We start from the raw sequence: 15642 nt of genomic DNA on the forward strand, positions 1-15642 counted from the left end.
TAATCAGAGCAAAACAGAAACAGACTCAGATACAGAGAAGAAATTCATGACTGCCAGTGGGGATGTGGGCAGGGGGTTGGCAAAATAGAAAAAAGGGATTCAGAGGTACAAACCTCCAGTCACAGGATACAGCGTACTGCGTAAGGAACAGAGTCAATAATGTCGTAATCCCTCTGTATGGCAACAGATGGTAACCAGACGCAGAGTGGTGATCATTTCATAACGTCAAAAATATCAAGTCACTGTGTTGTACACCTGAAACTAACACTGCAAGTCAACTACACTTCAATTAAAAAAAAAAAAAAAGAAAAAGACCTGGGGGAGAGGAGTGTATAGCTCAGTGGTAGAGTGTGTGCTTTGCATGGGTTCAATCCCCAGTACCTCCACTACAAAAAATAATATAAAGTAATTTTTTAATGTTTTTAAAAAGATCAGTGACAATTAACTTCACAGCTGCCTGAGGCAATGATATCAGTTGAGGCAAACAAGACGTTTGGGGAATGGGATGTCCACAAAAGGCACTGTGAGACCCTGACATGTTCCCAGGGCTCTAGAAGGTCATGCTTCTGTACACAGTTGTGCACATGCCCAGGAAAGACCCAAAAATGCCCAGTCTTTCACTCTGGCTGAACTGAGGTCTTGCACAGACAGTAAATAAAGGCTAGGGCAGTGCTGAAAACTTCTTGAGCTTTCAGGTGCTCCAATGCACACACAAATCCCTAGGCAAAGGGTGGAAGACTAACTGGTTCAAAGCATTAAAGGAAATTTCTGTGCAATCATAGTTAACTGTTAAACTAACCAAGCAGAGACCTCACTGGTGCACTCCACAGGGAGGATGAATTTTACAGAATTAGTCCAGGGAAGTCAATAAAGAAACAAACAGTAACAACAACAGACCCTGCGGAAAAGAATCGGATTTCAGAGTTGCCACATTATACTCTTTAAAGTATTAAGTTTTTAACAAAAATAAAAACTGTGAGACAAGCAAAGATACAGAAGGGTGGTAACCACACATAGAACCAAAAATAGCCAACAGAAACTGTACATGAGAAAGCCCACTAATGGAATTACTAGACAAAAAACTTTTGATTGACTTTTGATCAACTTTTAGTTGACTTACAATATTATATTAGATTCAGATGTACAACATAGTGACTCAGATTTCTTACAGATTATATTCTATTTTAAAGTTACTATAAAATTTTGGCTATATTCCCTGGTCTGTATAGATCCTTGTAGTTTATTTATTTATTTTGTACATAGCAGTTTGTATCTCTTAATCCCATACCCCTATCTTGCCTCTTCCCTCTTTTCCTCTTTCCACTGGTAACTACTAGCTTGTTCCCTATTATCTGTAAGTCTGTTTCTGTTTCGCTATATTCTTTCATTTGTTTTATTTTTTAGATTCCACATATAAGTGATGACATATGGTATTTGGCTTTCTCTGTCTGACTTATTTCACTAAGCAAATTACCCTCCAGGTCCATCCATCTTGTTGCCAATGACAAAATTTCATTTTTTTATGGTTGAGTATTGCATTGTGCATATATGCCACATCTTCTTAATTCAGTGGTCTATGGGCACTTGGGTTGCTTTCTGGCTATTGTAAACAGTGCTGCTGTGAACACTGGGGTCCAGGTATTTTTTGAATTAGTGTTCATTTTTCCAGATATATACCCAGGAGTGGAAATGCTGGGTCATGCAGTAGCTCTATTTTCAGTTTTTTGAGGAACCTCTGTACTGTTTTCCACAGTGGCTGTGTGAATTTACAATCCCGCCAACAGGGTAAGAAAGTTCATTACTCCACATCCTTGCTAACATTTGTCATTTACATTTTTGATTGTTTCTCCGTTTTTGTTTTTGTTTTTGTTTCGGATGATGGTCATTCTAACAGGTGTGAGGTGATATCTCATTACAGTTTTAATTTGCATTTCTCTGATGATTAGCAATGTCGAGCATCTTTTCACGTGCCTGCTATCTTCTTTGGAAAAATGTCTGTTTAGGTCTTCTGATCATTTTTTAATCTGGCTGGGTTTTTTTGACATTGAGTTGTATGTACTATTTATGTATTTGGGATATTAACCCCTTCTTGGTCATAACATTTCCAAATATTTTCTCCCATTCAGTAGATTGTCTTTTTGTTTTGTTGATGGTTTCCTTTGCTAATGGGTGCATCATTACTAAAATAAACTCAAAATGGATTAAAGAGCTACAAGTAAGACCAGGAACCACACAACTCCTAGAAGAAAACAGAGGCAGAACACTCCTTGAGATAAGTCACAGCAATGTCTTTTTCGATCTGTTGCCTAATGCAAAGGAAACAAGGAAAAACAAAGAAATGGGGCCTAAATAAACTTAGGCAAAAATTTTAAGTCAGCTATTAAGGCATGTTCAAAGGACTACAGAAAACCCTATCCAAGGAATTAAAAGAAAGTCTGAGAAGTATGTCTCACAAAATAGAGACAATCAATAATGAGATAGAAATAGAGAAGCAAATCAAATACAAATTCTCAAGTTGAAAAGAACAATAAATGTAACGAAAGCACTTGCAGGGCTCAACAGATTTTAGCTTTTAGAAGAAAGAATTAGTGATCTTGAAAATAAATTTCTTAAAATAGAAGGTGAGGTTACTGATTAGAGACATTTCTTATTTTGTAGTATCTGTGTTCAAGATTATAAATTTCCCTCTAAGCTCTGTTCTAACTGCATTTCATAAGTTTTGGCGTTTTGTGGTTGTCTTTGCACTTATCCTATAACTAATTCCTAATTTTCTTTGTGATTTCTTCTTTTTCTGATTGGTTATTTAAGAGTGTGTTATTTAATTTGTATGTATTTGTGAATTTCCCAAATCACCTGTTACTGATTTTTAATTTCATTTCACTGTGTTTGGAAGGTATACTTTGTATTATTTCAGTCCTTTTAAATTTCATTTCAATACTCCTCAGACTGACTTATGAAATGTCCAGAATAGGCAAATCCATCAAGACAGAAACTGAATTAGTGGTTGTCAGAGGTTGAGGGGAGGAAATGGAGAGTGACTGCTAATCGGTAAAGGGTTTCTTTGGGGGAATTACTAAAAACCACTGAATTGTACACTTTAAAAGGGTGAATTTTATATTATCTAAATTGTTTTAACTTTTTTTATTGAGTTATAGTCATTTTACAATGTTGTGTCAAATTCCAATGTAGAGCACAACTTTTCAGTTATAGATGAACGTACATATATTCATTGTCACATTTTTTTCACTGTGAGCTTATATTACCTAAATTATATCTCAAAGCTGTTATTTTTAGAAAGTGCAGCTTACTTCCTTTTTTTAACTCTCTTTTGTCATGACAAAAATACATGAACAATTTTTCATTTAACATTTTTCCTCTCAAAGATATAATTCATGATTGAATATATTTTGAGTTTAGAAAATTCTGAATTTTAAACTATTCCAAGAAGTTAAGAAATGTCCCCAAATAATATAAAAATTAAAATTAACATAATAACATGTGATTTTTATCTTAAATAAATAATGTAATTTCTGGATAAAGTTGTTTTAAACTGTTTTCATCTTCCTCAGTAACAGATTATCTTAAAGAAGAACTTGTTTCAGTTTCTTCCTCATGGTTAGTTTACTTAACATCCCAAGGGATATGAGCGCTAATTGACAGTTACACAAGCTCTGCTGTTTGCACAGTTGGTTTAAAAGAAGTTTGTAGTTGGGGGAGGGTATAGCTCATGTGGTAGAGCGCTTGCTTAGCATGCATGAGGTCCTGGGTTCAATCCCCAGTACCTCCTCTAAAATAAATAAACCTAGTTACCTTCCCCCTCAAAATAAAATAATTAAGTAATAAATAAAACATAAAGCTAAAAAAAAGAAGATATTTGTAGGACTATCATTAGCAACTTGGATGTCATATGCTCCTTAATATTACAAAATATAAATGAAAACCATGAGATATACAGCAAAAAAAAATCACAGCATGTTAGCAAAACAGGATGCATATTGAGTCAAAATACAAAAATATCTCTCAAATGTTAGGGAATATTCATTGTGATGATGACAAGTTTCTCTTTACATTGTGAAACAAAAATCCGTCTTGTCCCCCAGTCCATCACCCCCATTACACTGGACAGTGATGCAGCCACAACAGTCGCCAATGTATTACTTACAATGATGATATTAAAATACATGAATCTTTATATTTTATAAACTTAAAATTGGCCTACAAATTAATATTCTGATCTAATCTGATTTGAGAATTGCATGGAGGGAAAATACATCTTAGCTCAGTAAGTGTTGATTGACAATGACTAGTTAGAAAGGACTAAAACAGCACTTACCTTGAGGTTCATTTTCTCCCATCTCAACATCAGAATCACTGTCTTCATTATTCTGCAAAGCAGCCACCTTCCTTTCATGCATCTTTTTCTACAACGCAAAAGGATATTTTTCATCTGCATCTGATCTATAAAAGCAGCAGCTTCCACGTGAAATGATTCCTTCATCCCACACCCACCTTGGACAACAGCTCACTGCTCCACTGTCTAACCCCCTTGGTGACAGTGACGATGCACTCCACGGCTTTGTTCAGTGTCTGCTGTATGTCTTCCAGGGTGGGGGCCATGGCGATGTTGGGAATGGTCAGGGTGATGCTTGCCCGGAAAATGGGCAGACAGTTCTGCTTCGTTTTAGAGGCACTGTTACTGTCTGAGTTAACACAAAATAGGGAAGATTTAATTTTTTGATTTAAAATGGGATTTATTTCATTTTTTATCAGAAAAGTTAAAGCATCTAGAACAATACATAATAGGTATATCATTGGACAATATGTATTTATTGAATGGATGAATGAAATGAATGAATAGAAACTAATGGAGTATCTAGTTTTACTCAATATAACAGAACAGTTCAGGGAAACCCAAGCCATTTTCTGCTGATTACCATCTACAGGTACACTCTCCAGAAGGGAAACGCACCGTGCAAAGCCAGGCCTAAATATACACACTCTTATCTAAAATATTGAAGATGACACCATCCAAATAACAGGATACCAACAAATTAAATGTAGAATGAAGAACGTGGACAACTGTCAGAACAAGCCTAAGTCAGAACAAATAGCCAGTCTGGAATTTCACATAACACATGTCTTTCCTACCACTGTGAGTATATCCAAACTGGGGGCAGTTAGAGTGGAGAAGAAATAAAGTGTGATTCACCATTTACATCTAAGAGGCTTTTAAAGTTGGATATAGGTACAAATATAGACATATAAATGTGGCTATCTGTGTGTTTAACTATACATATAGCTGGAGATACTTGTAATATAAAAAGTTGGGAAAGACATGTAACGATGTTCAGCATATCAACCAACAGTTGCTAAGTTCTAATATGATCCCTAAGTCAAAGGACTACCCTCCATTCTGAAGTGAAAGGAAACATAATAAACTATGCCATCAAACAAAAAATTATTTTAATGTTTCCACTTCTATTCATCCACTTTTAATTAAATATTAAACACACTTTCCCTAAAACACCAATATTTAAAATAAATAAAAAGGTTTTATTGCCCTATTATTTTTTCAATTTTAATTATTTACCATTACTTTTTTTATATTTTTAATTTAAAATTTAATTTCACCATGTCTCTAGGTTTGAAGGATTTCTGTGGCCCACCTGGGAAACACAACACCTATTTCTGAAGGATGCTGAGGGAAAGATGATTGTATTGAGAATGAGAAAACCAGCCGGAAAGTACTAAACTGAGATGAAAATAGTTTAAAAAAAAAAATACTCCTTTGGAGTTCACAGCATTAATAAGATCTTTCTCATTTTATAAGACTGGCTAATAATCTAATAATTTAACAATGAAATTATCTTTCTATATATCTTCTTTTTAAAGTATGTCTATTTTCTTTCACTAATTAAAATAATTCATTTCACATGTTTTCACCTTATTACAAAATGATTAAATGGGATGCCAATTATAATGTTGTTAGCAAAAGCTAATCGATTTTAAGCAAATTACTTAACCTCCCTGGACTCCAGCCTTCTCAGTTTTAAATGAGAGTAATGATAGTATCTACTTTGTAGAATTGTGGGGAAAACTCGAGTTCATAGTATATCAACTTACAAGGAGGCACTCAATAAATGGTGAGGTTTTTAATTATGTAAATTTAACAGGAACACATGCGTACACGCACACACAGATACACACACACGTGCAGATACCACACACAACCAGCAACCACGCCTGGCCAGCCAGGAGGCGAACTGTGTGGAATCATTACCCAGGAAGTTCATCGTGTTGGAGGCATGAACTCGCTTGCGAATGGCCTCTAGCGTATTCCTTGTGACTTTCAGAAGCGCTTCCGTGTTTTGGTGATTGAAATGAGAGAGCAACTCGAGGGCTCCTTCCTTTAACACCTCAGTCTCTCTCTTCTTCCTCATGATTGTTGTCAAAGGGAGGGGGCCTGCCCCGGCATTAAGGGACGATGTCAAGGAGTCAGAATTTCCTTCTTCTCTTTTTGCTGTTACAAAATGAGAGAAATTGAAAGAGATGAGGTCGGAGGGGTGGAGGATAGCGGGGAAGAGATTAAGAGAGAGAGAGAGAACCATCTATTGCAATTAAAGAAAATTAAGATAAATTACACGCAAGTTTGATAACACTTAAACATCACACTTCTTATGAAATGACGCTGTCAAAGAGGATATTGGGGCCCCAGGTGGACTGCTGGAGGCCTCTCCTCCTTGGTGTGAGGAAACAGGAGGAGAGGCAGAAGCTATGGCTGCAAAAGCAAGACAGGGTCTGGGAGCCTGGGTGCTGGTTCTCTGGATTCCCTCTTCTACCAATAACCATAAAACCCTGGGGGAATAGCTCCCCTTGTCTGCCTCTCAGTGTCTTCATCTGTCCTGCAAACCATTTGCTCTGGTGTAGAAATACTCCAGTGGGAATTCCAATCCAGAAACCATCCTGCTTTACTGATAAAGTGAAAAGACATACACTTGTACATTAAGTGCAAAGAGAGCCAACCAGGGCCAATGCAAAGTATTTCTAGGGTTTAACAAAAAAATAACGGGAATTAATGACATGGAGCCATTAAAATGTGCTCTGAATCATAATATCAGATTTAGAAATGTCCTTATAAAATTGGGAGGGTATTTGTAGAAGTGTGAAATGCACTGCCATGTAGAAAATTAAATTTTAGTTTTCAGTAATGTCCTAGAAAAACAAGACCCTTCCATTACCCCGTGTCTTACCTAAATTTTCATTTTTTGAATCTGCACTCTTGACATTGGGTACTTTTTCATTTTCTTCCTTAGATGGAACTTCCATCTCCAGCAACATATTTATGAGCTCATTGACTGCTTCCTCTACTAATGAGCTTTTAAAGTGTAGTATCTGAGCACCATTTACACAAAGGTCCTACAAAAAAAAAAAATTAGCACATGTCATGTTTGTTTATCCAGCTCTTGAGAGCACATTAGTAATGATACTAAGCTATAGGTTCAGCTGCCAGATGAGATGTTGGCCTCCAATGATGCCTGGCCACACCTCTCACACTAACCCAGGCCAGGCATCCTGTGAATGAACGTGTTAAAGACAAGAGAACCAACCAGAGCAGTGTAGTTTGACCAGAATCACACCTACTTCTGCAGCAGCAGAAAATATAACTCTAAAAGCCATGAACAGCCTCTCTTCCCATGAAGTTTTCTTCATTTCACAGCCTTCCTGCCCTCCTCACCTTTGCCAATGATCCCAATTAGCCAACTCCTAATTAATTTTAGATAGTCCCCTCGACTCCAAAAAGATTACACATTTCTAAGGTGTTGGGCACTTTAATCAAGACAGAGATGGGAATAGATGATGTAAACAGTGATTTACCACCTAGCTGGAAAATAAGCCCATGAAGCAACAGGCTCTGAGCTGGTCATAGTCTCCAGCTCCATTGCAAGCTCCACCATCATTCATCTTGAGCCTCTCCAACGGGCTCATGGACCATACACTCCAAACACCAGCTTCACGCTTCCCTTACCTCCTCATCACCCATGACATCCACCTCCAGTCCACTGCTACAAGGCATATGGCATTTTGATGCCATTAAAATAGTAAGATTCTGATGTGTCCTGAAACTATTAAACCTCTTTATCATCAAATAAAGTATAAAATAACAACTTCGTTCCCAACCCAGAACTTCACCCAACTACTAATCTCCAACCCCAGCCTAAGACAAAGGCTATATGTCCTAAAGACAGCTATGAAAAAGACCCAGGTCGGAGACTGGGTAAGGGATGGGATAGTACAAAGCGAATGGAGGCCCCTGTGTGGCCCTGACTCCACACTCTCATCCAAAAGACAAACCAGTCTCCCTCATTAACTCTTTTTCTTCCTTGTTCAGTGAATGCAATGTTTCTCCTTCTATTTAAAAATACAAAGTCACAGAATCTGAGTTTTAAGTCACAGACTCTCCTGCTTCCCCAGAGACTATACTTACCACCCATTCACTTTCTCCTTCTCTACTTGATTATCCCCCTCAGCATATGAACATACCCATTGAACTTCAACTCAACATCTTTCTATCAGAACAACAGGCCTCAGGGCCTTTGCACTTGCTATTCCCTCTGCCTGGAATGCTTTTCTCCAAAGATATTCACAAGGCTGGCTCCCTCACTTCCTGTGTTCAGATGTAATCACAGAAGTCCTCCCTCACCATCATCATAAAATCACAACCCTCTCTCAGGTACTCCTTTTGTCCACAACCTCTTAACTTTTCTCCATTGAACTTATCACCTGACATGTTGGTTTATTGGCTATTTTGTTTGCCTGTTTTTCTGTATCCTCCACTTGAAAGTGGGCATCGTAATGGCAAGGATCTCATCTGTTTTGTTCTCTGTTGTATTCCTAAGCAGTGGTTTGCATAGGAGCACCACAAAAATAAATGAAGGAATAAGTGAATTATAAGAACTAAATTCAAGGGAAAGTTTCTGTTATATTGATAATCATTCACTTTAGTAATCAAAATGCAAATTAAAATTAGGCTCTATGATTTTGCTACTTAAACTAAAATTAATAAATTATAATTATTTATTATAATAAATGTATTATTATATTTAATTATAAGAAATGTATTGCTCTTTTATGTAACTTATTATAATAAAAATTTTATTATAATTTATTATAACTATAATAAAACAGTGTTTGCTCAAAGAGAGTGAAATTGGTACTATTGCACTGCTGATGGCATTGCAAGTTGACACATCATTTTGAAAAGTAATTTGGCTACAAACATTAAGAGCCATTAAATGAAGACACATCCTCTGAGACAATAATCCTATTTTGGAGGAGGAAATACTCCTAAAGGGGAAGAAAGCATGAAATATATAAATATATTCATTGCAGCCCTCAGCAAATTAGCAAAACTTTGGAAACCATTTAACTGTCCAACAACAAGGAAGTAGTAATTAGGGTACAACAATTCACTGGACTATTCTGAAGGCATCATTAAAATGGTGACTATGAAAGCCATGTAGCAACATGAAAAATAGTTTGTGAAGAAACAGTAGGTGGGAGGAAAAAAACACTATTCAAAATCTGCTGTATGTATGGTAGGGATCACAAATTTATTAAGTATAATTTGCCTATAAGTAGGCAATACACCAAAATTATGATAAAATGGTATAAAAAGGCAGTACACCAAAATTATAACAATGGTGGTATAGTTGGTAAAAATGCTATCTTTTCCAATTTTTTTAAATATTCTAAAACTTGCTTTTAAATTTAAAAGAAATGAATTTTATAAGATAATAATAAAAATAGGGATAATTAATATTAAAAATCGTGAAGCCCAGTGATTTCTCTGCTGGGGGGATATAAAAAAACGCACAGGAGAGACAAGATGGGGTTTGGGGTCTACCAACAGTTAGTGAGTCTGAGAGAAGGAAGAACCGGAAATTTCTAAAGTCCAGACATTTAATTTTGATTATATAATAATTTAATATAAGCTAAATATGACCACATATGCAGAAAAAGGCTAACACGGCAGGTCTGAGATCGCTGGCCTGCTGGTGAGGTTGGCCTTTGGCGGGTGTCTGGGAGCCTAGTTTCGGGAAGGTTGTAAAGAGTAACTATTTCTCTATGCCTGGACTGCCTGTGCAAACAGTGCGGTTTATGCCAAAAACCTGCTCTCCTTCTGGGTGTCTGGAATTTTAGTCCACGCTAGGCAGAGGGTGTCTGTGTGATGAGACCGAATAAAAACCTTGGGCATTAAGTCTCTAACAGGCTTTCCTGGGCATAAATGTTGCAGACCTGTCGCTGTATTCTTGTTGCTGAGGGTGAGGGGACAGTGAGCTCTGTGTGGCCCCCCCATGGGAGGGAGAAAGCGTAAGGAAGCCCACTCATGCATTCCTGCAAACTCTGCTGGTCTTCTACCTTATGGGCTGACTGTGTATTCTTCCTATGTAGCTGTGACAAATCTTAGCCTTTAGTGATTCTGAGTTCCATGAGTCCTTCTGGTGGGGCTGGTCTTGAGGACTCCTGACATACCATATTAAAATCACCATTGATGAGTTTTTGTAATCGAGATGCCTAGTGGAAATGTTGCAAATGATGCTGAAGTGACGTTGCCAAAGGGTCACTTCATGGAGCGCTGCCCCCGGGATCCTAGTCCTGGCACAGGGAAGAAAGTGTCCCGTTTGCTAATGTTTGAGAAATAATAGATTAAAGAAATAATACATTAAATAGATACTTTCTCAGGAGAACTTCTGAATGTCTTTATTTTAATATGTTAATGTGAAAAGACTCTGGAAGGGAAAAAGAGGGTACAGTCTTTACCAGCTTGAACACAGACCCCACCTTTCCCAGCTTTCCCAGCAACGGCTCCAGAACTGTGTCTGTGCCTCAGAACACCAGTTTGGGAAACACTATAGAAATGTTCAAAAAAGAAATTCTGTCCAGAGGCTGTTTAAAACAATTATTTTATTAATTAACCCTAACTTACTAGAAGCTCTTCAGCAAAATAGCTCTATTCTTCAAAACTATGAAAAAAATGAGAAATGTGTTCCATGGCAATTTCCCTCCTACCGATACGAAAAGAAGTGATTTGTTCTCTGTGTCTGAGTAAATCCTCAGATATATTCCTCTTCATTTCCAAATTATTGTCAGAAGGCTCCTTGTTTGAATCACATCTATCACACACCAATCATGGGTAAAGAATAAAATGTAATTTATGCTTCCAAATAATGGCTTTATAGAAAAATAAATCCCCCCAAATTTTGTTAAATAAAAGCATCAATCATCTAATAACCTTTGTCATCTGGAGAAACTCTTCGCAGGTAAGTGGCTCCTCCTGGGGGAGCTGACAAAGAGGCGTGCTACTCATTTCTTCTAGGATGGCGTCAATGCGGAACTCGATCAAATCATTGACCCTGTCGAGCAGCAATTCCAGGTCCTCTTTAGGGAAAAAAAAGGCGGGGGGGAGATTAAGCATTTTTTTTTAATCAACATGATTAAACTTCAGTAGGAAAATCAGGATTAAAGTTGCTCCATAGAGCTGTTTCACACTTGGTTTTCTCACATTGTTCCTTCTTTAACCAGTCTCCTAACTTTCTCAGCCTGGCTAACTCTTGACTTGAGATTTAACTTGAAGTTTGAGCTCAAACGCATCTCCTCCAGGAGGCTTTCTGTGCATCTGCACGTACTGGAGTGCCCTCCTCCTCCTGTACCGGCACCAACCCAACTCCTGAGCACCCCTCCATCTCTGCATACACCAGGTTGTCTACTTGTGTCTTAGCTTCCTCGGGAATATCACCTTTTTCATCCTTGCATCTTCAACACTTAGCCCAGCGCCTATTCCACAGGAGGTATTCAGCAGATATTATTGAAGTCAAATTCCCTCAATTTTTTTTTAACTGTTACTATCACAAGGTATATTTTTTTTAAGTTGTGCCAAAGTAATATTGAACACTAGTTTCCATGGACAGGAAGAGTAATTCCAGAAGAAATTAACGATTTACATCAAAAGTAGGAATGATGGTTAATGTATCTCCATCTAAGGGGTAAATACATTTTTCAACAGATATCATATGGTAAGTTTTCTTTTTTTCTGATACTACTTGTTATACACATGTTCTATCCTCATGATATATCAAAGATGTAAATACTTCCTTAAATAAGTGCCTTTAATTCCTAAAGAGTAAAGCCCTAAAAGTTTTCAAAAATGTTGAAGCTAATTATCAAAGAGACTACTCAAGATACCAAAGAGTTCTGCCTGGTAAGCTTATTCGCTCCTAAAAGAGAACCAGAACTTTCATCTAAGCATATGCACTCAATTACTATTGAGCACTCTTTACTATTTTTGACTGATCCTTCAAAGCAGCTTCAAGGATATGTGTGATAAGCTGAATAATGGCCCTTCGAGAACGTCCACACCCTAATCCTCTGTGAATATTACCTTACATGGAAAAGGGGACTTGGCAGGTGTGCTTATAAGAGGGAGGTAGAAGGATCAGAGTCAGACAGAAGACAATGTGACCACAGGACACAGAGGAAGAGATATGAAGGTGGTATGCTGCTGGTTTGAAGTTGGAGCAACCATGAGGCAAAGGATGTAGGCAGCCTCTGGCATCTGGAAAGGGCAGAGGAAAGGATCCTCCCTGGAGCCTCCAGAAGGAACTATCCAATGTTGATTTTACCTCCTTAAGATTCATTTTGGACTTTCTCACCGCCATAGCCATCGTATTTTTTTTTAATGGCTTTTTTTTCCATTTGTTTTTATTTTTATTTTAGGGGGGGTTTTTAGGGGAAGGTAATTAGGTTTGTGTATTTATTTATTCTTGGAGGAGGTACTGGGGATTGAACCCAGGACCTCCTGCATGCTAAGCATGCACTCTACCACCCTAGCTATACCCTCCCCCTACAGCCATCTTATGGTAAGCCACTAAGTTTGTGGTGGTTTGTTACAGCTGTAGTTGGAAACCAAAACAACATGTATAGACTGTACAAAATCATGTCAAAGATGTCCCGTGTGTTGTTTTGAAGAGTAGCAAATGCTCTCTTAACTGCATGATACAAATAACCGCCTGTAAATAGAAGTGTCAGCCCACTAATCCAATAAAGAACCCAGTTGTTGCTGGGATTCAACATAGTTTGCCTCCCAAAGAAATCTAATCCTTGTTAGCCCTCAGTTTCTTCATTTAAATTAGAAAAAAAAAAAAAAAGAAAGAAAGAAAGAGAGAGAGAGAGAATCAGAGAACTAAGAGTTTCTTGAGAAATGATCTCCTGTCTCCAGCTAACACTAATAAAACATCCCAACTGTTAACACTCCAATTCTAATACTCTCCAGGGAGAATAATACTGAAGTCTGCCTTGGCAGTCAGTTCTAATTTGGTTGTGATGACTCTTATTATGAAGTTTTTATACATTTTACCAATGCTTCCTCTTCCTTTCCTCTTGTTTTATTTTCTGGGGAGATGTATTTTGGAAGGAATATTGGTTTGGAGGCCAGGAAACTGGATTCTAAACTCATTCTTGTTTCTTACAACACCATACAACATCGGAAGCCACTTAGCATCTGTGGGTCAGGGTTTTCCAGCTGTACGTTGGAGGTCTTATTTAAGATTGTTTCTACAACGTTCTCCATTCTGATAAAGCTATGGGTGTCTGATCATGCGTTTTGTATGATTCAACCTTCAAATTATAATGAGCCTGAAACACACCCCATTCATATCCAAAGGCCCCTTCACACTTTGCCTTTGAATCTGTTCCCCAAACCTGTGAAGTAAAACAAAGAGAATGGAAGAGCTCAACCACTAATTCCTCACTCCTCTACCCCACTCAACCCAGCACCCACCAAATATTCTTGAGCACACAGCACCTGGCGAAATAAATGGCTGAACCCTTCTGAGCTCTAAGTTATTTGGAAGGTACAGTGAAAATCTGCTATTAAAACAAGCTCTTGACAATTTAGGCGGTAGACTATGTACTGCTTCAGCAGCCACAAATACGAGACGGCGAGAGAGAGAGAGCGAATAAAAGGAGAGATATGTAGAAGGGAGACTCAGGAAGGGGTGACCCAGAAATGAGGTGATGGAACCAAAGGGGTAGGAAAGAGGTTATGGAGGTAAAGAAATGGAAACCCATTAACTATATAAAACTATTGCAAGTATGAATCCACACATGTATGGGTGTCTAGTATGAACCCAGCTCAGAGGAATACAAAAGTGTAAGAAACAGCTTGATTTTCAAGCCCTTTGCAGTCAGTTTGGGAAGAAAGATGGAACCATGAGAAGAAATCAAAATACAGAGTCTTTAGTCCCAATGAAAAACACCAGGAGATCACAGGAGGAAGTGGCCCCGAGTGGTAAAACAGTCTGAGTGGGCTTCCTGGCAGTAGGACTTACTCTGGGCCTTAAACATGGGGAGCATCGGGCCAGGAAGAGACGGTGTGGACACCGTGCAGGAGAGGAGAATGGCGATTTCTAAGTCTTCCTGGAACAACCCCTCCATCACCGTGGTCCAACCTGTGTTCCACCGCCCACCATGGAAGGTCTACAGGTGTTAACAGGCTCTCCTAGGAGGCAGCCAAGGGATTCTGGGGAATGTCACCTTCAAAAGCCCACTTTAGGAGACACTTTAATATGCCACTGGACAATGGCATATTAAAGGCTCTGAAAAGTCCTCCAGAAAAGAAGCCTGTTGACTTTGTTTAAACTGGATTTCCAGGCTTACCTGAGCCTAGACTCTTTCTTTGCAGCATATTTGTACACATTCTGGGAAATCATGTTTTATGGAATACATCACCTTACCTATATTTTAAAGTGTATTCTATCCCTCATTAAGAAAAAATATTTGCTTAACCTTTTCCCATGTGTCCTGTCCAAATCTCCACATCATTCAAATCGGAGTCTCAAAAACACACTAACTTATTAGTATAAAAAGCTGAATGACTCTAAAGTTCCTTTAAAGTCTCATGTCAAACAATAAGTATAATTTTAAGATGTAGCTCATCTCTGGGGATAAAATTAAATAGCGAATGTATATAGTTTCCAGGAAATTAATGACTTCATATATTTGGTAAAATTCCATAGGGAACAGCTTAAGAATAACACTCCTCATTTCATTATCTATGTCACAATATCTCTAAGAAATACAGTAGACATTTAAAACTCAGCCTTTCGTACTGAAAAATAATAAGCACTTAAACAGACGTACGGATCTTTGCAAAAGCGTTTTTCAAGTACATCTCAATGTTCAGTGATGTCCAGGTCAGTGCAGCCACGCCGGGCTGGAGGGCTTCATCCACCTTGGCCAAATGAGGGACCATCAATAGCTCCATGATGGGAGGCATTTTTGACTTCACTCTCTGATATTCAGCCAACATCATCTGCAATGAAATGGGGGTTAAGTAATCAATTAATATCTCACTTTTAATATCTATTAATATCTCATTTTTTAATCCAAAAGGATTACTTTTATTTAGGGTTCAGCTGTAGGGCTCCAACAGTAGCCTGGCAAGCAGAATCAGACAAAACAAAAGAAGAATAGAACAGAAGACAAGAAATCTCTTCATAAACATAAATTCCTAATCCATAAAATACCACTGAGGAGAGAAAAAGAACTTAAGAGTAAGAGTTTCTCACCCCCTATCCAGCCCAA

The 15642-nt window shown here is 37.9% G+C and overlaps 1 protein-coding gene across 1 annotated transcript in view; it reads right to left on the minus strand.

Moving 5' to 3' along the window:
- Window positions 1-15642, minus strand: part of DNAH5 (dynein axonemal heavy chain 5) — a 236785-nt gene that overhangs the window by 142544 nt on the left and 78599 nt on the right. Inside the window, exons 16-21 of the mRNA XM_064479570.1 lie at window positions 15199-15370; window positions 11294-11439; window positions 7251-7416; window positions 6281-6520; window positions 4510-4700; window positions 4334-4421 (exon numbers count right to left, since the gene is read on the minus strand). Coding sequence (XP_064335640.1) covers window positions 4334-4421; window positions 4510-4700; window positions 6281-6520; window positions 7251-7416; window positions 11294-11439; window positions 15199-15370 — 1003 coding nt within the window. The remainder of the gene's footprint in view (window positions 1-4333; window positions 4422-4509; window positions 4701-6280; window positions 6521-7250; window positions 7417-11293; window positions 11440-15198; window positions 15371-15642) is intronic.

Source organism: Camelus dromedarius, chromosome 3, assembly GCF_036321535.1.
Source record: "Camelus dromedarius isolate mCamDro1 chromosome 3, mCamDro1.pat, whole genome shotgun sequence".
Taxonomy (NCBI): Eukaryota; Metazoa; Chordata; class Mammalia; order Artiodactyla; family Camelidae; genus Camelus; species Camelus dromedarius.